Source organism: Sturnira hondurensis, unplaced genomic scaffold (assembly GCF_014824575.4).
Source record: "Sturnira hondurensis isolate 20B ecotype Veracruz unplaced genomic scaffold, ASM1482457v3 Scaffold0000780, whole genome shotgun sequence".
Classification (NCBI taxonomy): Eukaryota; Metazoa; Chordata; class Mammalia; order Chiroptera; family Phyllostomidae; genus Sturnira; species Sturnira hondurensis.
The window spans coordinates 15073067-15100794 of record NW_028073411.1 but is presented as its reverse complement, the minus strand read 5'-3'; the positions used below and the strand labels follow the sequence as shown (position 1 = coordinate 15100794).

The window sequence follows — 27728 nt, the reverse complement described above, 5'->3', positions numbered from 1 at the left end:
GGCGTCGGGGAAGGGAACGGGGCTGGGGACAGCGGGCGGGTCCTGGCACCCGAGGACCCAGCGGGAGGACGCGCGGGTGTCAGGGCAGGGCTGGCTGCGATCTGAGGCCTCAAGGGCTGGGTGCGGCCCGCGTGGGTCGTGGAGGGCGTGGGAGGGCTGCCCGGGGCATCGCAAGGTGAAGAGTGCTTAACGGGAGCGCAAAACAGCCGGAGTCAGCTCGGGTCAGCCGGGTGGGGTCGGTAGTACGAGGACTGGGTGGTACCTTGGCCGAGGGCAGACAGACGCGAGAGGGGAAAGTCGGCATCCGAGGGGGATCTGAAGAGGGCAGCTGATTGGGAGAGGGCGTCGGGGCAACGGCCGAGTCAGGGGCAGCAGGTGAGGGCCACTCCGTGACTAGACCCCCTGTGGGGCACTCAGTGATGCCCGAGGGCCAGGGGGCACCCGCCTCTCCCCGGGCGGCGCGCGGCTCCCGGGACAGAAGTTCGCTGGCGCCCGCAGCCAGCCCGCAGCCCCAGAGCCTGGCCCCGGGATCCCCGGGATCCCCGGAGTCCCTTGTCCCCCTGCGGGGCGCCGTCCGCGCCAGCGTCCCGCAGAAGCTGGCCGAGGCGCTGAGCAGCCAGTACGGGCTGAACGTGTTCGTGGCGGGGCTGCTGCTCCTGCTGGCCTCGGCCGTGCACGCCTCGGGCGTGGGCAAGAGCGACCTGCTCTGCGTGCTGACCGCGCTCATGCTGCTGCAGCTGCTCTGGATGCTGTGGTACGTGGGCCACAGCGCCGCGCACCGCCGCCTCATCCGGCCCAAGGACACGCACGCCGGCGCGCGCTGGCTCCGCGGTGAGTCCCGAGCGGCCCGGCCGTCTTCCGCTGCATCTTTCCCGGCTCTCCCCTCCTGGCCTCGATTCTTTCTCTTCCATCTGTAAACCCGCAGGAGGACCAGAGCCTCCTCTCTCTGCGCTGCGGCCTGTCCGAACCTCGCCTTGGCTCACAGCCCTGCAGGGCTTCCACTGACGCCAGCATGGAGGCCGCATTCCCCGTCTCGGCACTCCAGGCCTTCTGAGATCTGGCCCCAGGTGGCCTCCTTACTTTTACCCCCTCCCCGTGCTCCAGTCTTCAAGGCTTTTCCTTCGGGCACTGTATTTCATGTTTCCTTGACTTTGCAGATTCTGTTCCTCCCTTCCAGAATGCCTTTCACCTGCTCTGCTTTTCAAAACTGGGCTCCGCCCCTCCCCTCAACCTCTCCCCCCAACCCCCCCGTGATGTTTTCCTGCCAGGGTACACTCTGCTCTACTTGTTGACACTTCTGTCCCCTCTGCCGGAGGGGGGATCTGTGATGCCACCTTGGGCCCTGGCTCAGAGCAGGTGCTAGCAACATGGGGTGGAGATGAATGAAGACTGGATGGGCAAGTAAAGGTCAGGCAGTGGGGGGTAGGCGCAGATGCTAGGCACTCACAACACACTGACTGAACACAGAAGACAGGAGCCCACCTCAGCCCCTCAAGGAGCTTTCACGCTTGGAGGGGAGCCAGGCAGATGCAGGTCAGTGGCGGGGAGGCAGCAGCTGGTGGAGAAGGCCCGGGTCTGAGAAACCTTCCTGGGAGAGGCCAGGCGCACACGCAGCACTCGCTGACTTGCTGCTCAGGTTTAAATCGGAACTTGAGGTCTCGCTCAGAGGGTGGCTTTCACTGTCCTTGCATGACCTTGAGCAGGTCCCTTCATCTGCCCACACCCTAGTTGCAGTGCGTGGGGGAGGGGAATCATGCTTAGTGGGACCAATGACTGCCGCGCAGAGGTGGGTGTCCAGCACACTCTCGCTGTCCTTCCCACCCGCACTCCCTCCAGATGTCTGCCCCTGTGCCGACTTCGCCCCCACGCCCACCCCGTGGGTCACCACAGCTCTCTGTGGAGAGCTCTTTCGGTCCTTGCCCATTTCTGCCCCATGTTATGCCTCGTTGGATGTGAGCATGGTAGCCCGGATGGGATTCCAGATTTCTTAGGCTCAGGGGCTGTGCCCAGTGCATCTCACCTTCGGAGAAAACTGGGCACAGCTCCAGGATGGCCCAGATGCCCAGCGTTCGTTTCAGGGAGGCCCATGGTCTCGAGACTCCGTGAGTGGCAGACATCCAGTCCCACGTCAGAGAGAGGGGAAGGACTGTGTTTGTTGACTTACTTACACAGGCTGAAACAATGTTAGAAGCACTGGCTTTTTGACCCGGGCTTCCCGGAGGGGAAGGATCCCTTCTTTGTCCCTCTCTCCCTCCCTCCCTTCCTGCCTCCTCCCTCCTTCCGCTCTTCCTCCCTCCTCACCCACTTCTTCCTGTCTCCTTCAGCCTTTCCCGACCTCCCCTTGCCCTCTCTCCTCCCTTCCTTCCTCTCTCTCCCATTCTCCTCACTTTCTCCCTCCTTCTGGGAAGGCTCCAAGCACCGGGGCCTGAGTAGGTGAGTGAAGGCTTGGAAGCCGGGGGAGGAGCAGCGTGAGGACACAGAGTCGAGGCTGCCAACCGAGGTGTATGCTAGGTACCATGTCGCGGCAGGATGCACAAGGCAGTAGAGAGAGGGCATGTAGTCGGTGTTCACAAGGGGTGGCTGCTTAGACACTCAGCAAGTTGGATAATGGAAGTGGTGTTGGCTGTGGGAGGTGTGACTTGAAGTCTCAGCTCTGTCACCGTCACCTTTCTGAGTCCGGGTTTCTTCATCAGTAAAATAAGACTCCCGACCCTGTCTCAGGGAGGGGCTGGGAGATGTCACGTGAACACAGTTTGCAAAGCACTGTCTGTCCCTCTGTGGCTCGTCAGAGAAGCAAGAGGACAATCATCCCCCCAAAATGTTGGGATGCCGTGGTGTCGAGGGATGCACCCCCTGCCCTGGTGGAGACTGAGGTTTTCCCGGATTCCTGGCTGGAAAGACGGGTCTCACTCAGTTCTGCCCCGGCTTCTGGGACGGTCGTAGAGGCCCGAGACTCCGAGAAGGAGCCGCCCTGTGGAATTCTGGGCACGGAGGGTTTCGGAGAAAGGTTTTTGGTTTTGGTGTGGGTCGTGGGCTTTGCTCTGAGCAGGAACTGTCCTGTCCCTCCTGCCGGGGGTGAGACGGTGACGACCGCTGTGGGCTGGGCACAGAGCGTCCGGAGGCTTCGGCTGGAGTAAACCCCAAGGTCTATTCGAGGGTCTCAGAGCCTGCAGCCCCAGAACACAGGTGGGCAAAAACCCAGAGGTGTTCCAAAGAAGGAAGACAGGTTTGGAGCTCTCGAGGAAAAGTTGTGTCCTTGAGAATAACCAACCAGTCCTGTGCTGTCAGCCCCGGAGCTGGCTCAGGACGGCTGTCAGTCGGATGTCAGGTGGTTTGGAGGGTGGGTGGCGGGGGGTTGGGTTGCACCCTGAGTCCTTTATGGGGGGCTACCTGAAGGTGCAGTGTGGACACACAGCAGAGCCCTGGCCAGGAGGCTCAGTTGGTTGGAGCGTCGCCCTGATAGACCAAGGTTGCAGGCTTGATCCCTGGGCAGGGCACGTGCAGGAATCAGCCAATGGCCGCATGGATAAGTAAAACGAGGCACAGCAGACTGGTGTATGTCCTGCTATTACTGCAACACTGGGGAGTTCAAAAGTTTCAGTTCTCAGGCTACCTAACACAACAAAAGGAATTGTTTCCTGATCCCTCACCGTTCATATCACTAGTATTTTAGCAGCTTGATTGAAAGGACTCTGTTTTATATGTGCCCTGTCTTCACTCTTTCCACACTTCCTTTGCAACAAAAAAAAACTGACCTGTGTTTAAAACTGTGGTAGACACGATGGGTTAGGAATCCAGCTCCTCTGTTTGCTAAGAGGCCGATTTCTTTCGGAAGAAGCAACAGCAGCCTGGACCCCTCCCGCCAGTCCAGTGTGTGCGGTGAACGAAACCCAGCAAAGAGCGGCTTCACCCCCTGACAACCGGGCCCTGTTTCTGCTTCTAGTCTCTTAGAGGAGGCAGTGCTAAAGGTCGCCTTTTCTTTTCACTTGTTTCAGTTCCGTCTCAAGCCCACAGAAGTGTTATCAACACAAAATTGTGGGAATGCGGACGATCAGAATAACAGCTGGGTTTGTTGCACGCCTTTGGAACGCCGCCGCGTTAGAAGCCTTGGCCCAGTTATTTGTCACGGAGACTCCTGTTTTGTGCGCGGTCAGCTGTTCACACAGTGCTTTTTTCTTAGAACGAGGCACGCCCCTGCGTGCCCCACAGGGCCTCTCTGTGTGGGCTGCTCAGAGCATTCTGCCCATTGTCCCTCAGGGCCTGGAAGCCAGAGGGCAGAGTGCACTGCCTGCGTGGTGGCCTAGTGCTCTGTGGTGACAGAGGGGGAGCACAGTGTCTGTCCCCATGGGTGAGAAGGTGCAGGTGGCTGACGGAGCTGTGTCTAAGTGCAGGTGGGAAGAGGGGCAGGGCACGGTGGGGCGAGGTGGCAGAGACCAGGTGGAGGGGCAGGGGCCGGGGGTGGGGAGGACAAAGGGTGTGGGACACAAAGATGCCGCAGTCCCCACGCTCAGGGAGCCTGGCCGAGCAGCCAGGACGCCTGAGCAACTGCGCGGCAGGCTTCTGGGCAGATGCGGCAAGTTCATGGATGCTGGCCCGGGTTCCACGTTGTTTTCTCTCCTTAGAGTTCATGCTCATCTTACTGAGATAGCCTTGCCCTGCCCGTCCCTCCGCCCTTGTTTCCTCTTCCCACCTGTCTCGGCCCCAGCAAGCCCGACATCGGTGTGTCCCAGCTGTGATCAGTTTTCTTTTTAGAGAAGAGCTTGATGGAGACACAGTCAACATACGCTCCACGATTCGCCCATGTAAAGCGTACCCCTCCATGGCTTTTAGTTTATTCACAGATATGGGCGACCATCAATCACCATGGCCAATTTCAGAACGTTTCGTCATCGCAAAAAGGAACCCTGTACCCTTCAGCCAACACCCCCACACCTCTGTTCTCCACGAGCCCCAGGCAACCCCGGATCTACTGCTGTCCCCTGGAGTCGCCTGGTCTGGACATTTCCTGTAAACGGAATGATATGACATGCCATCTTTGTGACTAGCGTGACGTTTTCGATCTCACGGCAACTCCTGAGGAGGGTGTAGTCACCCCCATTTACCAGACCCGGAAGCTGGAAGGGCTTCAGAAGGCAGGTTGAGCCCCCTCACTGGCAACATTCGAGCAGAGTGAGAAAGGGGTGGGTTATTCACGGGTGACAGAGAAGGCCCTGTCCCTCCTCTCCTCTTGCTCTGTCTTCTCCATCGCACAGAAGGCTCTTTGGGACTTGCAGAGAGCGAGAGGGCGGGGCGTGGAGCCCGCAGCTGGAGACTTCTGTGGTGGCGGAGCAGAAACTTGGGCCTGGTTTTGCTCAGCCGCCTGGACTGCGCTCCTGTCCCGTGCCAGGCGCTGGCTGGGCCCGGGCGGTGGCAGAGGATCGAGCATGGCCCTGCACCAAAGGGGAGGATGAGGGCGACGCAGACTGTGTGGGGCAGCCCGCTCGGTGGCTCTGGGCAGGCTCCCCAGGCAGGGTGTGGGGGGCCCTGGCTCCCTGCTCTGGGGTCCTCCCTCTTCCCCTCCAGTCCAACGAGATAAGACCTTTGGAAATCGACTGTGCCCTCCTTGTACCCCTCTCGTCCCCTGGGACCCTCCTCTTCACCGTGAGACCTTTGGGGGTTTTCCACCTCGGCCTCGCACCCAGTCCGACTGCAGCTCACTCCCCACCACAAGTCTCTGCGGAGCGTGTCAACCACGCCTTTCCAGACCGTGATTCTCCCTCCACCGGGGCATCGCGCCTCCCGTCCCGTTTCTCTTCTGTTAGCCTGCCTATCTATCCAGCGGACTCTCCACCCAGCCGTCTTTCTCCCCCCACCCCCGCCCCCCTCCCTCCCTCATCCTTCCTTCCCTTCCGTCTCTCCCTTCGTTATGTATCCATCCATCGCTACCATCTCTCGCCAAGTGTGTTGCTCACTGTTGTTCTCCCCCCTCTTCATCTTCTCTGACTGTGAGGACGGGGTTTTGGTCGAAGCCCTTTGTCAGGGGAGTTATGTGGGTGGAATTTTTCTCCGATCCCGAGTCCTTTCTGACTCCCCCTTGTCAGCCTCCACCCTCTCCCTCGCTCTGCCCTTCTTCGTGCACTTCGCACTTGCTGACCTTTCTCTGCTAATCCATGTGTTTATTTTCTATCCTCCCCTCGGGAATGGGAAACTCGCTGAAGCTGAAGCCGCATACTGCTTTTATTGACCTTTTTGTACCCCTACTACCCGCCCCAGGGCTTGGGCCCTAGCTGGGGCTCCACAAATAGGTGTAGAATGAATTATATTTTGCCTGTCTTCAAACACCTTTCCGTCTTTGGCTCGGATGAGCGGGTGACACCTTGGCTGGGAACGGGTTCTCGAGCGGCAGTCCTTTCCTTCCCGGGGATTCTAGCCGCTCGTGGTAGGGCTTCTGGTTTCCCAGGCTGCGGATGAGAAGCCTGCTGCCAGCTCACCCCCTGTACCTTGTGTGCGCCCCAACCAATGCAGGATCGTACCCATGTGTGTTTGTTTCCCTGGGGAATCTTGTTGGCTTACCTTCGAGTCCCAGGCAAATGCCCCCTGCACAAGGGGAGTCTCCAAAATAGATGTTTGTTGTGTCAATATATGGATGAAGGAAGAAAGGGCTTCGAGGGTATGAGTGGGTGCCCAAAGTGTTTTCCCACGGCCCCTGAAATGTCACTGACAGACATGTTCGAGACCAGCGGTTCTCTGGGTGGGCTCCCAGACCGACAGCATCAGCCCCACCTGGCAACTTGTGGAGATGCAGTTTCGGGGGCTCTGCCTCAAACCTGGGGGTGGAGCCCACTCTGTGTTTGAAGAAGCCCTCCGGCTGATGCATGCTGCAGTTTGAAAGCCGCTGCTGTGGAGCAGTCTCATTTTACAGATGGGAAAGCCGAGAGTGGGGGCAGGGGGGGTGACTTGCCTGAGCTCCCTGGACTGGTGCCCGGGTCCCCACAGCTCCAGCCTGTGATCCTGCCGCGGCAACCGCCTGCCTCGCCTCCTCTTGCTCTGTCTCTTTGTAGTCAGCACGAACCACACATTTGTCCAGCTATTTCAAAGCCCTGGGATTGAATCTCCCCTCTTACAAAGATTCTGCTTTCACTGGGGGTTGTCCAGGATTTTAAAAAAACGTGACATAGAGCTATTTCTATAAGGCTTTGAGCGAAGGCCTGGAGCCAGGCGATTGCATTACTGTGCGCGGGAGGCTTCTGGGCGGGGCTGTAGTGTTACATCTCACCGTCCAGCCCCTGCCCTTCGCCCTCTCACGCTGTGAACTCTGTCACTCACCATCCAGCTTCCTCCCGCTCCTGGGAGAGAGCATGTAAACGGTGATCAGCGGTGCCCAGAAGGGGGATTAGGAAGTTTGACATGGATCAAGTCCCCCTTCTTGCTAATTTTTTCCTCTGTTACAAGTTTATGTATTTTGTGCCTTCCTTCTCAGTCTTTTTCTTATGTGCAAATTTTTGGTTTGTATTTATTTTTTGGCCCAAACCGAGCTGGACAGACCACCCAAGGCAGTTTCCTTTTTCCTGGCAGCACCAGAGACGCTCTCCACAACGTTGCTAGAGAGCCCTGACCTCTCGTTTAAAAAAATAAGCTGTCCATTCTGGAAGTTTCAGGTTTACAGACGAGCTGCAAAGACAGTGCTGTGAGTTCCCACACACCTCTCCGCCCCCTCGCCCCCCACCTCTGTTCTTCAGGGGACAGAATTTCAGGATCAGAGGACTGAGACTTCTGAGTGTAACAGTGACTCTTACCTGGATTGGTTTTGCGGGAGGTGGTGGGGAGGGGCGTCTGGAGGCCTCTGGTGCGTCAGCCAGTCTGTTGTGTGTATATCGTGTGTCAGATCCTGGGACACGCAGGGGTGGGTACAGTGACAGACAGGACACAGTACTGCCTTCTAGCTTCAGTGAGAACTTCTACTCTTATTAAGCCAAGAGTAGAAGTTCTCACATGCATTATTTTTAATTGTGGTAAAATATACATAACAAAACTTACCAGCGGAATCATGTTTAAGTGTTGCGGTCAGGAGTGTTAAGTACACTCACATCGTGCAATTAATTTCCAGAGCTCTTTCATCTGGCAAAGCCCTGTACCCACTAAACCACAGCCCCCCACTCCCTCCACACCCCGGCCACTAGCCACCACCATTGTACTGTCTCTCTCTCTGAATTTAACCACTCCAAGGAACCTCGTACCAGGGCAGGCACACAGTATTTGTCTTGGTGACTGTCTTGCTTCCCTTGGCATGATGTCCTCCAGGGTCACCTGTGTTTTTGCCTGTGTCAGAATGCCTTCCTCCTCGCCCTGGCTGGTTTAGCTCAGTGGATCGAGCACGGGCCTGCGAATGAAAGGATTGCGGTTCGATTCCCAGTCAGGGCACATGCCTGGATTGCAGGCCAGTTCCCAGCAGGGGATATATAAGAGGTGACCATACCCTGATATTTCTCTCCCTCTCTCCTTCCCTTCCCCTCTAAAGAAAAAAAAAAAAGAATGGCTTCCTCCTCAAGGGTGGACCTACTGCAAGGATGGACCACGTTCAGTTTGTCCATCTGTTCATCCGTTGTCGGGTACTTGGTGTGCTTCCACCTTGGGGCTGCTGTGAATGAGGCCAAGTGCATACAAGTGCAGAGACAGCCCTTTGCACCCTTGCTTCCAGTCCTGTTCGGCATGGACCCAGAAGTGGGGGTGCTGGGTCACCTAGAAATACTACTTTTACGCACTGCTTTCCACAGCGTCTGCAGCATTTTGCATTCACATGTGCACGAGGGGTTCGATTTCTCCACTTCATTGCCAGCCTTGTTATTCTCCCTCTCTCAGTCTCTCTCAGTCTCTGTCTCTCTCTGTCTCTCTCCATCGAATCGTCTGGTCATCCTTGTCAGAAACCATTTGACCACCCATGTGCGGGTTTAAAATGACCTGTTTTGGAGTGGTCTCAGGGAAGGGCATTGCTGACATGTGTGTCCCCCCCACCCCCATTCAGGCAGCATCGCACTGTTTGCCTTCATCACCGTCATCCTAGGAGGCCTGAAGTTCGGGTACTTTGTTGGATTTTCCGCGTGTCTCTCGGTCACTGAAGGAGTGTTCCCCGTCATACACGCGGTCCACACGGTGCTGCAGGTAGGCCATGGGGTGATTATTTGCGTGGCTGGGGGCCCGGGGGGTCTGGGCAGGATCGGTGGGGCAGGCCGAGGGGAGCCTCCATCCACCTCTGAGGCTCTGTCCTTGTGAATGGTGCCTGTGTCCTTGGGCCATGGTCGTGGGCATCCTTTGAGGCAGAGCTTGTGCCGGTGAAGAGTTGGAAATTCTGTCAAGCCAGACTCCACCAGCAGAGGCCGGGGCCATTCTGACCTCAGTGTTCCACTGAGCTGTGTAATAACTCACACTCCCGACAAGTCACCCACCGAAGGCCTGCAGTTTAGTGGTTTGGTCTGTTCGTGGGCTTGTGCAGCTGTCCCCACAATCCAGTTTTGAACAAACCCATCACTCCCGGAAGAAACTGGGCTGCCGCGGTCACACCTGTGGGCCATGGGAACCCTTTTATTTTGTTTGCCTCCTGTGGACTAAAGGCCTTTAGAAACGTGTGAGAGGTCCTTTCTCTGCAGCGGTCAACTCGGTGTGGCTAAGAAGTGTATGTAATGAGGGCCGTTTAAACATGCAGCTTCGAACCAGAAAAGTGCCACGTTGCAGAGGGACTCGGATGGGCTCTAGCGTGCCCTCCGTCCTGAGCAGAAATCCCTGGTCACGGCTGTCAGAGGTCGGGGCCCTGTGACTCTGATAATAGAAGCAGTGATTAAGATTTTTGTGGTACCTTTCCTCTTTCACTTCGTGTCGCCCGTCCACAAGACCAGGTGTTGGACTGCCCCGCTCACTTCCCAGGAAGGGGCTGCAGGGCTCCGAGGACCGATGGCTTGTCCAAAGTCACGGCCGAGTCACAATGATGGTGATTCTCCTCCATGCACGTTACCCGGTGAGACTGTGAACTTGGCCCAGGGACACTGTCATTGCTCAAAAGACTTCTGGGCTCCCAGATGAAGAGCGCCCTTCAGGACCGGGTTTCCACCTGCAGAATGCGAACAGCACCAGTTCGAAACGCTTTTATCCAGAGCGGTCTCCACTTTGGGCGCACCCATGACTTCACATGCTCTGGAGACTGAACATGTCTCACAAGCGAAGCTCTCTGAGAGGGTGGTCGGGTGTGCATGGCAGCGGCTTGGCTCTGGGTGCTGGTGGAAGAGGGGACCAGTTTGAAGGGGTCACCTCCCAAACCTCAGAATGTGACTCTAGGTGGAGAGAGGGTCTTGGCAGAGACACTTTGGGCTAAATGAGGTTATATGGGTGGCCCCTGACCAAATGTGGCTGGTGTCCCTATCAGAAGAGGAGATTAGGACACAGATACGCACAGAGGGACGACCAGGGGAGGACCCTGGAGGAAGATGGCCACTACGCACCAAGGAGAGAGGCCTCAGAAGGCCCCCCACCTGCCAACCTTGATCTCGGACTTCTGGCCTCCAGGACTGTGAGAAAACAGATTTCTGTTTGAGCACCTGGCCTGTGGTACAGTTATGGAGGCCCCAGCAGGCAGGAGTTGACCGGCTGTTCGTTCTGGGGATCCCGTCATGACAGTCTCAGAGTGATGCCGCCCATATGTGGGAAGCCCTCCGGAGACCTGAAAGGGCTTCCTTCTGCCCTCCCTTCCCCCCTTCCTCCCCTCCCCCTTCCTCCCCCATCATAAAAGCTCCAGTTGGGCAGCTGTCTAGCGTAGAGTTCAGTGATAATTACAAATTGACTTAACGGTTTCCCTGTGGTTTTAAACAGTCAGGCGTTTCAAGACTCACGCCCTGAATATGTTTCCCTAAGCAGAATGTCCGCCTCAGGTAAAACGGTGTGGAAGAGATCGCATGTGTAAGCGTGTTTCTGTGTTTTGGGCCGTCTGATTTTCTTTTTACAGCACTTCACTGCAACATGAAGATGAAAAAGACAAATTGGTAAAGCGCCCACCGTGTCTGGCACAGAACAGACGCTAGGCCAGGGCTTATTTCTAAAACAAGGCCCAGGCCGTTGCGGGAGCTCAGTCATGCCCGGTACGTGGCTGTCGCCGAACGAGCTGGCCGTGGGCAGCGTTCCCTGAAAATGTGCCCCCTCCAGCCTCTGCTCCAAGCAGTTGACCTGGGTCATCTTATTAAATTGCCCGAAACACCCGTTGCGGGGGGGCAGTCTGACATCATCCCCACTTCACAGTTGGGAAGACAGATGCAGGAAGGCCCCCTACGTGCCGAGGCCAGGGTTGGCGCACAGGTCCAGCCACCGTGCTCAGCCTCTCCCCCGTATTCTGCTTGTGACCTTGTGCCCAGCGGACTGGGCAGCAGATGGAATGGACTGAAGTGACCAGCCCGATTGCGTCTGTTGTGCATTTGAAGCACTCAGCCTTTGCTGAGTGCTAATGGGATGGCCGCTGGCCCAGTAACTGTTCCTTTGTCTGGCCGCTGGCCCAGTAACTGTTCAGAGGGTGGCATAAGCAGGTCATCAAGGGGGACGACAGGCAGGCTGCCGGTCCCCAGACACCCCGAATCATCATGACCCCATTTCCTCCTAAACCCGAGGGCTCCCCTCTGATGCTCACGGCCATGCTCCCCGAGCCCTGTCCCCACCAGGGAATGGTACTGCCACCGGGATGAGCACAGTGACTTGCCATTCTTGGGGTGAGTGCTGGCAGGTCCCCAGCGCTCACCACACCTTTTCCTCAAGTTTTAGAGTTTCGGACAGGTGCGGACGCGATGACAGTGTCCCACTCATGCATCTTCCCCTGTTTCCGTCCAGGTGTATTTTCTGTGGGTGCATGCGAAGGACATCATCCAGTCTTTCAAAACACTGGAAAGGTAAAGGCCGTGGCTCCTTGCTTCCCTGCGGCTCCGGGTGTCCCGTGGACCAGACAAAACTCGTCAGTGCCGGCCTGCTTGGGCTGCACATGTTAGGCCATCACTCCCCTGCATCCTGACAAGCAGATCCCCCACGCGTGCCCAGAGAGGTGGCCCTCTGACCATCAGTCCCTTCCTGGGGACAGCCCTGGAAGGGTGGTGATGCGGGTCTGAGTTTCCACTCCACCTCCTTAGACACTTCCCGTCACGAGCCTCGGTTTTCCTCATCCATAAACTGGAGGCGCTGGCAGAGCCCGCCTCCCTGGACTGAGTGAGGCCGAGGATGCAGCGCTGGGGCCTTGCGCACACAGGGCTGATGCAAAAGACTGATTTACGTGTGGCGGCTGGACAGCACTATTTTAATAGACTACTGAAGCAGGAGAAACTCACACCAGCCTCATTGTGCACAAAGGATCGGTTTCAATAGCTGCTAGGCACTTACTGAGCTCCTACTGTGTGCGGGGCCTGCTGCCTGCACTGTTGGGACATCCCAGGGGGGCGTGCCTTTCAGTCCCTGGCGTTGTGCACTGACTGGCAGCCGGTGTTATCCCTGTGCAGCCCCACGCAGTGGCCTTGGCAGTGACTTTTAGCCCCAATCTTCACACAAGAAGCCCCACTTCCTGCTCAGAGTGAAGCAAGGGAGGGAGGATGGCGGGGTGGGGGGGGGGGGCAAAAGTGGGAGGGGAATGGATAAATGAGGTCACGTGGACAAAATAGGGACAGATGAGGTCCAGGGCCCAGGAACCCAGAGAAGAGGGCTTTCTTTAATGGTCCCTCCAAGTAGGACAAAGACCTCCCCCTGCCTCACATTTAATCCCTTTGTGGCGAGTGAGGGTAACTCTGGTAACTCTGGGTGAGGCAGCAGCTTCCAGCAGGTGAGGGGCCTTCCCCCTGCTCAGCGCCCCAGTCCTTGTTCTGGCTCTGCTGGGGAGGGAGGAGGGCGAGTGTGTCCCCTGATGTCCCCACCACTGGCAGGCTGGGCTCTGCCCAAGGCTCGAGAGCCCTTGGGATTTTGTTCTGGGTCATGGGTTTGGCTTCGTCTACTCCACAGTTACCCTCTAAAAAGTGTGCTCTATCTACCTGACAAAGCTTGGAGGGATGGAGTAGAATTCAAAATGACCATGGTGCCACTGTTATGGGCCAAATGTACTTGTTCCTCAGTGCGTGTGTCGGAGCCCCAAACCCCCGTGGGCTGTATTGGGAGGTGCGACCTGTGGGAGGGGATTAGGTCGAGAGCGTGGGGCCCCCATGGAGGAGTCAGTGTCGTTATAAGAAGGGGTGGGGCACCGGAGCTCACTCTCTATCCCAGTGCCTTCCGAGGAAAGGCCTCCAGGGGACATGGGCAGAGGGTGGCCATCTGCAGGCGACGGAGGAGCCCTCCGGGGAGCCTCCCCTGCCTGCACCTTGGTCCTGGACGTCCAGCCTCTCCAACTGTGAGAAGGAAATGCCTGTTGTTTGGTTGCAGCAGCCGGAGCTGACTAGGGCAGCCACCACCCAGAGGTTACCACCGGGAACGTTTTGGTCAGTTTCTTGCCAGTCTTTTTTCCCATGAATAGATTCGTCTCGTTCCTTTCTTCTTTTTACAGCGGTGGTCTGGTGGTCCGGCTCCCCTTGCTCTGCTTGTTTGTTTCAGTTCGCTGTCAACCTTCCCTCCTTCCTCCACCCCCGTCAGCCTTTCTCTGTCTACACCGTGACCTTGCCGATTGCACAGCGCGCCACTGCCATAGTTCCCCTGACCTACACCCTGCCGTGCTGGCAGGCTGGGTCCTAACCCTGTCACAGACTGGGGGCTGCAGCAGCAGAAACTCAGCATCTCACAATTCTGGAGGCCGGAAGTCCAAGATCGAGGTGGCAGCAGGGTCAGTTTCTGATGAGGCTTCTCCTGTTGGCTGGCAGAAGGCCCCCTTCTCACGGTGTCTCCACCCGTCCTTTCCTCTGGGCAGGGAGAGAGAAAGAGGGGCAGAGCACTGGTGTCTCTTCTCCTTCGAGGACACCAGTCCTGTTGAATCAGGGTCCTTGTGACCTCACTTCATCTTAATGACCTCCTTAGAGGCCTCATCTCCAATACAGTCCCATTAGGGCTTCACCTTGTGAATTTGGAGGGACACCCTCCGTAACCGTAACACCTATTTTTGGACAATAATCTTTCTGAATGCTCGGTCATTATTATAAATAGGACTGATGAACATCTTCAGTCAGAAATATTTCTGAACGTCTTTGGTGATTTGCACGGGTCCAATTCCTGGAGGTAGGATCATTGGGGAAAAGGTGGGATGTTTTTGGCAAATGCGTGCTGGGCCCCTGTCTGTCCCTGGGCACTTCTGGCTGGAGAGAATGAACTCCCCTGCTCACCAAGCGCTTTCTTTTACGTGTGTTACGTGGGAGGTCCTCTCTCACCACAGTCCTGTTGGTTACGGACCGTAGGTGTGGTCACGACCCCATGCAGCAGATGAGGAAACTGAGGCTCAGACAGTGAAACAGAAGTCAGTCCAAGGTCAGGCAGCCCATCCTGGGCCTTGCTGGGTGGGACCTGAAGGTTGACCTCCACTTCCATGGTGTCTCAGCGACTTCAGGGGCAGTCCGTTTGCTGGGTGCAGCCTTTCTCTTCGCTTTAGTCACTTATTTAGCCACAGCTGCAGGACCCTTGGGTCCGTTCCTCTCCAAGCAGAAAGGGGTCTTTCTGTTTGCTTTCCGGGCCAGCACTGCCCCAGGTGATGGCCACCAGCTGCCAGCCGCAGGCGGCTACAGAGCACTTGAATTGTGCCTGGTTCAAATGGAGATGGGCTGGGACTGTAAACCACACGCCCGATTTAGAGACTAGCATGACAAACATATGTAAAATAACTCCATAAGATTTCTTTGGTGTTATACATTGATGTCATAGTATCTTGGTTATATTGGATTTAACAAAACATTGTTAAAATTATGTTCACTTGTTCCTTGTTGCTGATTTTTAAATGTGGCCGCTAGAGAGTGGAAAACTACACGTGCGTGTCTTGACTGTCTGTGTTTGGACAGCGCTGCTCTAGGCCATGTACCCAGGCATTGACCACCAGGCGCTTCCATCTGAGGGGGCTCGGAGGGGCAGGATGTAGTCCTGCTCGGCCTTGCTTGTTGAGTGATTGGAAACAGTCTCTGCCCTTCTCTGGGTCTTGTCCCTAAACAGGACAGTGAGTGGCTTGAACCAGGGATGCATGTGGCTTGATGTACCCTGTTTTGCTTGAAGGGCCCAGTGTTAAACATTTTTGAGTTACTCTTCACCTTTAGGGGTAGATTTAGACTTTCCTAGAAACAGTGGAAGATTGGGCAATGCCATGTGGGCATGGTGACAAAGAGCTAGAGCGGAGTGGGAGTTGTGCCTTTAGAGGGTCCTTGTCCTCTCGGTTTGCCGCAGTCCCCACCACTCCCTGATGTCACCCTATACCTGCTTTCTCCATCAACATTTCAGGCCAAGCCCTGAAGGCTTGGGAACTTGCCTACCCTGGATTTACTGTTTTCTTCTGGTTGTTCAAAACAGTATCCCACTATCCCTTACTGTTAGTATATTTATGGACTTTGTCCTGATCCAAGAATTCCCCTTACTGCTTAGAATTGTTTTCTTTCCCCAAGGGTGAGGTTAGTGGAACAGTCATTTTGAAAGTGGAGCTGAAAATATAAAATGAGCCATCAGAAATGGCTCCTGGAAGTCTTCTCTTTCTTTGTGGTCTGGGGTTATTGGATCCAAGCAGGAGAAAGGCAGCCTGGCACGAGGAAATGTCGTTCTCCTTGAGTTTGGAGGCTAATTTCCAGATCAAACCAACAGGAGGGTGGCAGCTCACGGGGAGCTCGCGGGCAGAACAGTCTGCAGCCACGGGCGGCCCCTCAACCCCTCCTTTTGCTCAGTGGGTCTGGACTTGGAGAGCTGCCCTGTCCTAATTTGGACAGGGAAAGAGGAGGAGAAAGGGGAGCTGCGTGCATTATAAGTCAGAGAAAGCCAGCCAGCCTGAGGCAAACGGCATTGTGTGCATTTGTGAAAGACTCCGTACAATGCCTCCCAGACGCTCCCCGGGAGGCTGGCCCCAATCTATAGCAACTTGCAAGCAAGGGGCCAACAGGTGGGCAAACACTGGCTCAGACATCCCGGGACGCTGCCTCCTTCCCCAGTCGTGCCTGGACAATACCCGCTGACAAAGGGAGCAAGGGTTTGCCAGCAGCGGCGTAGGCTGGGGTGGAAACTGAGAGGGGAGACAAGGTCAGGGTTGAGGACCCATTTGCACCATTTTCCTGCAGACCGATCACGGACAAGGCTGTTTTCCATTAGGTAGGGAGGGGGCGTGCTTCATCTGGGCCTCTGCTCTGCAACTGAGGAGCGATCATTGCAAGGGATGCCCCTCAGATCTCCAGTATTTGCTGCACCTGCTACATGCAAGGCCCATTGTTAACTACCCTGGAAGCCACCAATGTGCATACCTCTTAAACCAGCGGGCAGGGGGAGACTTTGCAGGTTTTGAAACATGCAGCGACGCCCTTGGAACCATCTTCTCTACATATCACCCCTCTGTTCCCCAGAGTCCAGGCCCACTTTCCACTTCACCCCTTTTCTTCTTCTCAGGAGGCCACATGGCGTGGAGGCGAGGGCAGGACCCTGGGGTCAGACTAATACAACCCTGCTACTTACTAACTCTTCAAACCCCATGTCACTGCTTCCTCTATCTGTGACCATGGCCTCATTTCTGAGCCTGTCAGAAACTGTGGAAGCCCAACAATGTCGCAGAACAGGCTTTTCATGTTTTCACTCGGCCATCCTTAGTGGTTTAGGGTTTCGTCCCATGCTGGGTGCTTCATGGTCACATTATAGCTGTCAACACTCCAGCGTTCACACCTACATTCAAGGCTGGGAAAAAAAGGAAGAGTGACAGTAAGTTGGCTTTTCTTTTTCTTATCACATTCATTAAGAAAGCAAAGGCATTTCAGTACCTCATATCCCACTGGCCACAGTAGCCACACCTAGCTGCAAGGGATGCCAGACAGCAAGTCTCTGGCTTGATTAAGTGTCTTTAGAGGTAAGTGGCGAGGCAGAGGGGGTGATGATGATCATCGGGTTGGCCAACCAATGGGAAGAGCATACCCAACTCTCCAGATTTCCAATGTAGCCCTTTCATCATTCCTTCACTTATCTCTTTCCTTCCAGAAGAAAAGATTTGTGGGTATGGTAGGGTTGGTTGCCTGCTTTCAACAAATTTTCATCCCTGTGTCCCTAATTTCAAGATCCAGTTTCTTTTCATCCCATAGACAATGAGTTGAATACCAGCATGTTCAAGATTAAGGCAGAGTGCCACGACTGTGGTTTTGGTAGTTCCCAGGGAACTGTCCCTCCCAGCCAGAGGACCCACCCAGAGACTGAGCTTCCAGATGAAACCAGAATCCTGACTGAGGAGGCCTGTGTGTGTGTGTGCGGTGTCTCCCTCTCGCCTCATGGGGCTGGGAGCATCCCAGGGCCGCTCGAGAGCCGAGACCTTGTGTTTTTCAGGTTTGGAGTCATCCACTCGGTGTTCACCAACCTGCTTCTGTGGGCCAACAGCGTCCTCAATGAGTCAAAGCACCAACTGAACGAGCACAAGGAACGGCTCCTCACCCTGGGCTTCGGGAACCTGACGATAGGTGAGCAGTGGGAGGGCCCTGCCCCCATGCTGGAACATTCTGGAAACCTCCAGGGACCAGAGCCATCAGAGATGGGGGCGCAGGCTCCAGAGAACCGCAGAGCCATCTGGCTCCGCATGGACCAGACAAGCTTCTGTTGTTGAAGGGCTTTGAAAATCTCCCAAGCCTCCCCCTGGCTCCGTAAGTAGGGTGTGCTGAGCATAATTACAGGTTTCTTCAGTGACTCGGGGGCTTGTCAGACCCGAGAGTTCTCATCAGAATCGCCCTTTTCAGAGTCCAGGAAATAAATGTCTTTGTTTACAACTATGCAAGATTGAAGGTTGTTTCTGACTGTGTTTAATTAAGCCCTTATTACTGGTTCTTTCTACTAAAAGCATAGCTTTTAGACATCTAATGATAGGTGTTGTTCCATTGGCTTTAGTTCATCTGAAGTTTTCATTTACTCTGCTTATAAGGTTGGCACATCTTTCTTGCCCCTGGTTCCTGTGCAAGAGCGTTTAGCACCGAGTTTCCATTTTCTTCCAAAGTCCTTCGGTGTTTGTGACCTCTCCCTTCTCCACTGGGACACTGGGGCTGAGAGGAGTGTCGGGTAGAGGACAGCCCAGTGTCCTGCGAACTGGATGTCTTGGGTTGTGTCTTGCTCCCATCCCACACTAGCCGTGTGGCCTTTGGAAGCCATTCAGCCTTTCCGAACCCCCCTTTCTGAAGTGAGACCACCCGTGCTGCGCACTTTCAAAAAGCCCCTCCAGACTTGCTGCGGTGCACGTCTACAGCAGCTCTGCGGGGGTGATGAAACCGGCACCCACGCTCGTCTCCTCACCTCCCCAGCCAGCAGCCCCCTCTCGGGAGGGCCCTGCTCTCTTCCGGCCTCATTGCCTGGCTGGTATCAATAGCAGTGATGGCATTGGCCACAACAACACAAAGTTCCGTTGAGCGTCTGCAGAGTGTCTCTGCCGTGTTTGCACCGTTCTAGGTGCTTGGCGCAGCTCGCTGATTCTCGTCTGCACACTCCGAGGTAGGCAGGGTGGACCTCGTAGGCGAACGAAGCCGTTTGGTCACAGGGAAGTTAGGTAACTAGCCCAAGACCACACCATGAGTAAACGATCAAGCCAGGATTTGGACCCCAGCAGTCCGGCTCCAGACGCCCCTGTGAAAGAGGGGGTTCGATCGGTTTCTTAGAAAGGACCCCAGCAGCTCTAACACTCTGAACTTTCCCTCCTGGTTTCTCCCCTTGTGTCTGCGTTGTACCACACTGCCTCACGGAGCAGGGCAGTGTTCTGCGGAAGGGAGGGGGGTGGATGCTACCACGGAGCCTCGCCAACTGATTTCACACACAATATGTGCGTGTCATAAGTCACAACAATGACAAAAATGCATGGAAATAAATCCACAGTGATACATACCTACCCAGAAGCTCAGTTAAGTACACTTACCATTTGGCTGTTTCTTTGTAGTGTGCTCTTTATTTATTTGTAGTTGAGATCACATGGTGTGTATTTAATCTTTACTTGGACTACAACCTATGGTAAGAAACGAACTTTACATTACAACCCAAATGCACACACGCCTGTATGTGCACACAGGTGCATTGTGAAGTAGTAATACATCAGAGACACTCTCAAAGTTCTGATGCGTTTAAATCCCATTCATTCTGCCTTATTCTATTCCAACTCTATTCTGTTAAGAAATTGGTGGCTACTTTTTAAATTGATTTTACAACTGAATGCTGCGTTGTGATATGCATTAAAAATATTGGATATAGAATGTGTTCTCACGTTTTTCCCACCTTTATTGTAATGTGATTATTTCCCTGTGTCACTGAAACACCACCGAACTAACTCCTACTCCATTGTACAGAGGTGCCAAAATCCACTCAGTTTCTAAAATGTGGCACATTGAGGTATCTATCTCCCCCTCTCTCTCATGCACACACACGCACACACACATTTTACCAAAAACTCACACCCTATTAAGTGTTAATTATATCTCAGTAAAGCCAGGGAAAGGTTCACATAAGTGTGTCCTTTACTGAAAAAATGGCAAAGAAAAATCAGCTGCCACTCTACCTCCCAGAGGCGACCATTGTTAACATTGTTAATATTTTGACTTACGTCTTCCCAGGTGTTTCTGGGTCTGTCTGTCTGTCTGTCTCTCTACCATCTGTATATCTGTAATTTACAAGCACAGAGTCGTGCTCTGGCCCCTTTGGCAACAAGCTGCTTTCATTCAGCAATGTCTTGTGAATGTTTTTGTATGCTGATTTAGCCATGGTATTAAACATGATAACAGTCATGAAATAAAGCTTTTAATTCTATGGCAAAAGCCAAGTGTGAGCCCATGGTGAAAATATGTCTCTGTGCTTTTCCGTGCCCCGCGGTGCCTTTCTCGTCCCCAGAGCTGGATGACCACACGCCGCCGTGCAACTGCAGTCCTCCGACTCTCTGCTCAGCCGTCTCCCACGGGGTCTACTACCTCTACCCTTTCAACATTGAGTACCAGATCCTGGCGTCCACGATGTTCTACGTGCTGTGGAAAAACATCGGGCGCAACGTGGACAGTCACCAGCACCCGAAGATACAGTTCAAGTTTCACGGGGTCACGGCCGGCTCGGCCCTGGGCCTGGCCACCCTGGCCGCCACCATAGGGGTGGTGGTGGTGTATCTGGTCCAGATTGGGCGCTCCAAAACCAAGAGCGAGTCCGTGCTCATCCTGTTCTACCTGTTTGCCACCACCCTGCTGGCGCTCATGGGGGCCGTGGGCCTGGTCGGGATCTGGATCTACAGGCTCGATGCGCAGTCGCTGGATGAGTCCAAAAACCCGGCCCGCAGACTGGACGCGGACCTCCTGGTGGCCACCGCCTCGGGCTCCTGGCTGCTCTCATGGGGCTCCATCTTGGCCATCCTCTGCGCCGAGGCGCACCCTGCATACACCTGGTACAACCTGCCCTACTCTGGCCTGGTCATTGTCGAGAAGTACATCCAGAACCTTTTCATCATTGAGTCCACTCACCGGGAGCCCGGGAAGCTCTCCGAGGACATCAGGACCCTGCGGGTGGTCACCGTCTGCAATAGCAGTGATGCACCCCTGGCTTCTTCTGGCCTCAAGAGTGGAGCTGTAGTTGGGGACGACGTGGCTCCCCAGGACGGCCAGATGCCACCTGCAGTAGACGGAAATATGTGCCCCAGAGAAGGCAGTGGCAAAGGGGACGCGGGGCCGAGCTGGGAATGGGCCCAGGGCCCGGCTGGCTGCCACCGTTTCCTGCGGGGTAACGTCAAGAGGAGCGTCTTGAGGAATATCGCAGCCTTTCTGTTCCTCTGCAATATCTCGGTAATCTGCATCAAGTTATTTACTGTTAAAAATATCAATGAGTTTATTTATTTTTGCCCTTTTCCAATAAGGAATGGAGGCAGGTCGTAATCAAAATAATTTGCTCTGAGGTTGAAAAGTGAGGCTGGGACGCGGGTCCATAGTCTGTAAGCCCATATACTGAGCATCCATCATGGGCTGGGAGCTGGGGCGGAAGCTAAAGATTAAAGGTGAGAAGATGCAACCTCTTTTCTCCAAAAGGTCACAGTATGGTGGTGGAGGAGACAAGGAAAAATGTGGGGCAGTGAGTACGGCAAGTGCTGGGATGGGGTATGCACAGGGAGTACCAGGAGCAGGGGTGCAGGGAAGAACCTGGATGAGTAGGGGGCTTGAGATGAGGACCAGTCCTAATTTGAAGCGCTCCTTGCTGCAAATTATGGAAAGCTTGACCAGCAGTATCCTTAGTCTTTAAGACAGGAATTCCTGAGGTTGGCTCCTGAGATAGCCTGGTCATCCGGGAACCAGGCACTGTTCACCTTCCCACTCGACCCTGTTTGGTGTGGTGCTCATTGCCACATGGTCATATAATGGCTGCAGCAGCACCGGACATCACGTCTGGTCTGAAGACAGGAAGGAAGAGGAAAATAACTGGTGCCAGGCAGTGTCTTTCCCATGGCCACTCTGAGCTGCAAGGGAGGCTGGGAACTGGATGGTTTGCTCTCCAGCCTCTGTGATGGGAGGTAGCGAGGTAAACAGAAGTTACGGTCAGTCACTTGACATCGTCCCCTTCTGCCTCAAGTCATGGCTGGAAGTGTTTCAGGTAGTCAGGGCCAGGAAAAGCCTTTTGGGCAGAGGGCACAGCATGTGCAAAGCCACAGAGGCAAAAGGAAGCATGGCCCATCTGGGGAGCACCCGGTCGTTGAACCTGAATCCCACACACACACAAAGCGGAGCAGCAGAGCGAGAGCTGGGATGGAGTGTCCGTCAGAGGGGTCAGCTCCGTGAGCCTGGCCGAGTCTGGTCTGTGTGCTGGGGCATGCAGTGTTCTGGAGTGATGTTCTGGAGTGATGCCCTTAGTGGCAGTGGGTGGGCAGGATGGGGAGGGGCCTGGGTCAGAGCCCCAGCAGCTGCCCAGGTAGGACATGATGCGAGCCTGAACCAGGGCAGTGGTGGCGGGGACGGAGGGACGAGAGAGGGACGCCAGCGTCCTGCGTGGTTGGGGTTTGTTCTAGAGCACGTGGAAGGGCTCAGGGCCTGGTGACAAGGAGGGGAGGCCGCCATTGGCACCCCACAGGCCTCTGCAGTGACCGGCTGCTGGGGTGGTGGGGGCGCCCAGCCAGCGGAGGCCCCTGCGTCACTGTCAGCGCCCTGCGGAGAGCAGAGATGCAACCATCCCCTCCATCCTTCTCTACACTTTTCTGACCTTGCAAAACAGGTTTTGTCTTCAGAAAACAGCCCTCTGCTCCCCCCGCCCCAGCCGCCAGCCTTCTTTCGGGCCTCTGAGTTCGGTGACTCCATGTAGCTCACTTCGGTGGGACCACACAGGACTTGTTGCTTTGTGATTGGCTCATCTCCTTCGCATCGTGCCCAGCAGGGTTGTCCATGTTGGGACGCACGAAGGGAGGGAGGTGTCGAGAACAAGGCCCCAGTTCTGACTTGGGTTCCTGGGTGGCTGGTGATGCCATTGATGGGGCCTGGGGACTCTAAAAGGGGCGGCAGGCTTGGGAGGGGCTCCAGGGGAAGGAAGATGGGAGCTCAGCACTGGACACGGTCAGTTGTAAGACATCCAGTGGGCATCACCAACAGGCTGCTGTTTCAGTTTTTTACTGCTGAGTAACAGGTGATCCCAAATGTGTGTCCAGACAGCAGCCATTTTATTGTGTCTGAGGACCTTGTGGGTTGGCAAGTCTGGCAGGGCTTGGCTGGGGAATACTCCTGGTCCTCTTGGTGTCCACCGAAGCTTGTGGAATGGCTGGGTTAGAGGTCCAAGATCTGGTGCCTTGGGTGGGGGTGGAGAAAGGCTGTGCTCTGCCTGGACCCCTGGGTGTCTGCACGTAGGCTCTGCAGCATGGTGGTCTCAGGGAAGGTGGACTTCTTACGCGGCGGCCCAGGGCCCCGGAGCCAACCCTCTAAGAGACTGGGGTGATGAGGGAAGGGACGTAGACCCATTTCCCGCTGGGGTGAGGAGCACATTATAGCCAGCGTGACAGCAGATAGAAAGATCTGGGTTTCAGGAACGAGGTCCAGTGGTCTCTCCTTCCTGCCCCTTGTCCCTCCCGCCCTCCCTCCTGCTGAGGGCCTGCTGGGGGCCAGGCCCATCTGTGGCCCATGCCACGGGACATTGCTGGGGCCTCTGGTCTTCCTCCTGTGCAGCTCACAAACCAGACAGCAGGACTGGTGATAAACAGTCAAATGGGAGAAGACCTTATAGGGACACGTGCTCTACAGAGAGTGAGGGGTGGGGTGGGGGGGTGAGCAAGACAGTGCCTGGGCAGCCACTGTGGCTCGGACGGCCGGGACTGGCTGCATGAGCGCTGAGAGCCGACAGGCAGGGAGGAGCTGGCCACGAGTTTCCCCAGCAGAGGGAACAGCCAGTGGGAACCCTTGGTGGGAGTGAGCCTGACTTGCTTGAGGAAGAGGAAGATGGGCCATGTAGCTGGAGCTGGGTAGGTGGGGGACAAGTCAGGAGGCCGGGGTGGGGGTTGCTAAGAGATCTGCTGATGGAGGGTTTTGTAATCCATGTAGGGGGTAGATTTTAATTATGCTGTGAAGATTTGGGGGGTGTCGTCAGGTGAAAGGCACAATCTCATCTACGTAAAAACTCCCTTGGCTGCAGCGTGGCAAAGGGATTGTAGGGCAAGCGTGTAAGCAGGGAGACCCGTCAGGCGGCTGCGGCAAGGGTCTGGGTGAGAGCAGAGGGCGGTGGCCTGGGCAGGGGGGGTGGAGAGGAACAGGGGTGGGGGCCAGGGGTGCCATTCCAGAGGCGCGGTTGTCAGGACTCAGTGATGGGCTGGGTGGCAGGCGGGGGGTGATGACAGTCACAGGGAGAAGTGGGTGACGGCTGGAGTTCTGACGGAGCGCCTGGGAGGGAGATGCTGCTGCTGTGATGGGGGAGTGGGCCGGTATGTTGAGTGTGGGATGGACTTAGACACCCGAGCAGCTGGTGGGACCCACAAGCCTGGGTTCCTGAGGGTGGGCCAGGCCGGTGATGTAGTGTGGGAAGTCGCAGTCTGTGCACTGGGGTATGTTGTATGTAATAATGTGGTGGGATGGGGGGGGGGGCGGTGTATAAACAGGACACTGGGCCTGAGGGACAGAGAAGAGGAGCCAGGAATAGGCCCGGGGGCCAGCTGACATTAAGAGGCTGAGCCAAGGAGGATGAGCCCACCAGGGAGACGGGGAGGAGCCAGCAGGGTGGTAGGAGGGCCCTGCAGGTCACAGAACTCAGGTCACACAACGTGACAGAGGTGAGAACGAGCAGGAGTTTGGATGGAGACACTAGTCAAAGACACATGGGTCAGCTACCTAGTGCAGCGTAAGAAATCACCCGCACGCTTACCAACTTAAAACCACACACACGTTCCTTATTTCACGGTTTCCCTGGGTCTGGAATCCAACCCCAGCTGGGTGCCTCCGCTCAGAGCCTCTCACTGGCTGCAAACTGCCGGTTGGGGCTGTCGTCAGTTCAAGGCTTGACTCCTGGGTGGGGAGGGGACCTGATTGCAAGCCCACTGTGTGGCTGCTGGCGGATTCAGTTCCTCGCTGGCTGCTGCCCTGAGACCTCCCTCAGTCCCAGGCCACGTGGCTTCTCTGTGGGGCCGCTCCTAATGAGCTGATCGCTGCCGCTCTTGCGGGATGAGTAAGAGGGATTCCAGCATCCTTCGTAACCCAGTCTCAGAAGGGATGTCCACCGCTCTGGGCGTGTTCTGTTTGTTGGGAGTGAGTTACTAGGTTGGGCCTAACTCCAGGGGAAAGGGCTCCGTGAGGATGTGACTTCCAGCAGGTGGGGTCACAGGGGTCCTCCGAGAGCCTGCCAGCCAGCCACGGTGTGGGGTGCAGAGGTGTGCAGAGGTGTGCAGAGAGCTGCAGAGGTGTGCAGTGTGAAAGGGAAGCGGATCTGGGGGCTGAAAATTTGGAGGGAGGTGGAAGAACAGGGACGGGGAGGCTGAGAAGGGGTTGCCAGTGTGTAGGTTCTCTGAGCAACCAAAACAATAGGTTATTGCTTTAGGTTTTGCAGATTAGTCGCCATGTTATTGTCCTCTGAGCCCTCTGAGACAGGTGGTCAAGTTCCCATCTTACAGATGAGGAAACTGAGGCTTGAATTCAGGTCTGGCTCCAAAGCACGGGCTTCTCCCCTTGATCTGGGGGGTGTGTGGGGGGGCCTGGGCTGCCCCTTTATGCCGAAGACAAGCGGGAGACAGACCACCAGAGCTCACAGCCCAGACCTGCGTGGCCGAGCTCTCCAAGCACCGTTTTACAGAAAGGTGACCTCTCCAGTAGGGTAACACTGTGGGCCTAGGAACACAGAGCGAGTTCCTGCCCAGACTGGTTCTACCAAGGAGGGCTTCCTGGGAGCGGGTGGCGTCTCGGTGTTAAAGGGAGAAACCTGGTTCTTTTTGCCAATGCAGTAAAGAATTATAGAGCAGCGAGACTATTAGCCTGCAGGAAAAGTCTATTAGTGCTAAGTTCTAATGGGAGTGCAAAACCAAGCGTGGAAAGAGCCGGGTGGCCAGAGGCCGAGTGGCCAAGGGCCCCGCGTGTGGCAAAAGGGACGAGAGTCCTTTGTCCTGGGGACTTATATAGTGGGCAGGATGGGGGTGAGGGAGGTCCGTATTGATCGACAGGTAAAGATGGTGCCAGCTTTCCCCTGGAAGACGTGACTTCCCAAACCCAGGTGTGCCTGGGGGTCTGTTAGCCTGAATCCTTATCTCGCTCCAGACTCCATTTGTTCATTTTGCCTCGGAGATGTGAAGGAAGGCAATTAAGCAAAGCTGTTTTATACACTTTGTCTTCGGGCACTGTGGACACCCCCGTTCCCCTTCCAGGCCTGGGGATGAACACATGGTCTCAAAGTTTTCCTTTTCCAGCTAGTGGAGGTGCTAAGGACTTCCAAGGGCTTCCCCCGCCCTGCACTGTCATGGTTCTACTTGTGTGGTTTGGAACGCCTGGCAGCCCTATGGGACCAGGCTCAGGACTGCTGGGTCAGTGTGTGAGACATGTCTCCCTTGTCCTCCCTGCCTTGGTTTACTATCTGTCCTACCTAAGTGCTACAAGGCGTTGCCTGGCAATCAGGATGCCAGCTGCTGGCCAGTGCAGTGTCAGAGTTCTTCCTGTGCTGTCTCCTGTGTCATCAGGACTCGGAGGAGGTAGGGCTTAGTGGAGGGAAGCCAGGGAGTCCTGCCAGAGGATCAGGTGGGAGCAAAGTCCTGAGGACTCGGGGAAGAAAGGCACGTCTGGGGACTAGACACAGCCCAAAGGCTGCTTATCGCGGTGACAGGTGTGACTCAGTCTCCCGGTCCAGCGGGGCACCTGGGATTTGTTGGGGCCTCGCAGGTGCTAGCACTGACGGTCTCCCTTCTCTTGCAGCTGTGGATCCCACCCGCCTTTGGCTGCCGCCCTGAGTACGACAATGGACTGGAGGAAATTGTCTTTGGCTTTGAACCCTGGATCATTGTGGTCAACCTCGCCATGCCCTTTTCTATTTTCTACCGCATGCACGCAGCTGCCTCCCTCTTTGAGGTCTATTGTAAGATATAGTCCCGTCCACGTCCAAGGCTGGGAGAAGGCTAACAAGAGGACTCCCTGGGGCCACCTGGAAGCGAATGGCCAGGCTGGGCAAATATTGCCTTACCAATGGGAGAAGGTCTGCCCTTTGTCTGCGGTGCTTGGGTTTCCTGTGGGCTGGCGTTGCCCACCCCCCTGGATGCATGTAAACCAGTTAGGTCGAAATCAGTGAGGTGGCTGAGCTCTCTCCCAGTTAGTTAGTTCTAATCAAACCCAAATTATTTTATCTCCTTCTAAATGGGGTCCTCTGGTTTTGAAGAGTGTGATCCCAGTGTGGAAAAAGTTTTACCCAGCCTGCTTTTCATTAAAAGCCTTTTCTGTGTGCAGTGCATCGTGTTACTACATTCAGACTTTGACCGACCCCTTGGGTGGGCTCGTCGCCCCCAGATTTTATTCTTCCCAGAACTGGTGAATGTGGGTACCCTCACCTTTAGTGGGTATAGTGCTTTCTGAATGTGTTTCATTTTTGAACAGTTATCGCTATTATTCAGATGGAAATGTGTGCATCGATCAATATAAAGACATATTTCCTACCTGACATTTTGGCACACTTTTTTTTATTTGCGGTCTTTTTGAAGTTTTTTAAAAAATATGCATCTTTCTGTTTTATTTCTCTCTCCCTCACTGAAAGTGCATACATGGTTTTCACAGAAAATTTGGACATTCTGGAAGATTAGCGGGAACAGACGCACCTAAGGCACCGTTGGTATTTTGACAGCCCGGTGCGTTTTCCTCTAGCTGTGTGGTGCGCACGGTCTCCTCGTTGTTGTTGTGCTTATACTTGCCAGGGGTGAGGAGGCATCGTGGGTGTTGTAAGCATTCCCCCCACTGAACAAACTGGCACAAGCCTTTCTCCCACGTTGCTGTGAACTCTTTGTAAATGTCATTTTAATACGGTGTTACAGTCTGCCAAGTGAATATGTCACCATTGCCTTGGTTTCCTACTGTTGGTTTCAGAACGGCTCTAACTTCCTGTTTTTGTAAGGGACTCTGTGAAAATCAGCCATATTTGTAGAGCATTTTCTACACTTAGAATTGCTTTGGTAAGACATACCCTTAAGA

General features: G+C 55.3%; 1 protein-coding gene across 1 annotated transcript; it reads left to right on the top strand.

The window, feature by feature from the left end:
• The first annotated feature begins 419 nt into the window (after positions 1-419).
• Positions 420-27728, top strand: OTOP1 (otopetrin 1). The gene is made up of 6 exons (XM_037050172.1): positions 420-831; positions 9002-9138; positions 11839-11897; positions 17446-17576; positions 19972-20903; positions 26469-27728. The coding sequence occupies exons 1-6, from the start codon at positions 420-422 to the stop codon at positions 26637-26639; spliced, it is 1842 nt and encodes a 613-aa protein (XP_036906067.1). The 3' UTR covers positions 26640-27728.

Bases quoted from the DNA above. Each gene is read 5' to 3' on its own strand.
- OTOP1 (XM_037050172.1), top strand. From the start codon at position 420: ATGCCCGAGGGCCAGGGGGCACCCGCCTCTCCCCGGGCGGCGCGCGGC. The intron at 9,139-11,838 runs GTAGGCCATGGG...GTTTCCGTCCAG, and splicing joins CGGTCCACACGGTGCTGCAG to GTGTATTTTCTGTGGGTGCA. The intron at 20,904-26,468 runs GTAATCTGCATC...CTTCTCTTGCAG, and splicing joins TGTTCCTCTGCAATATCTCG to CTGTGGATCCCACCCGCCTT.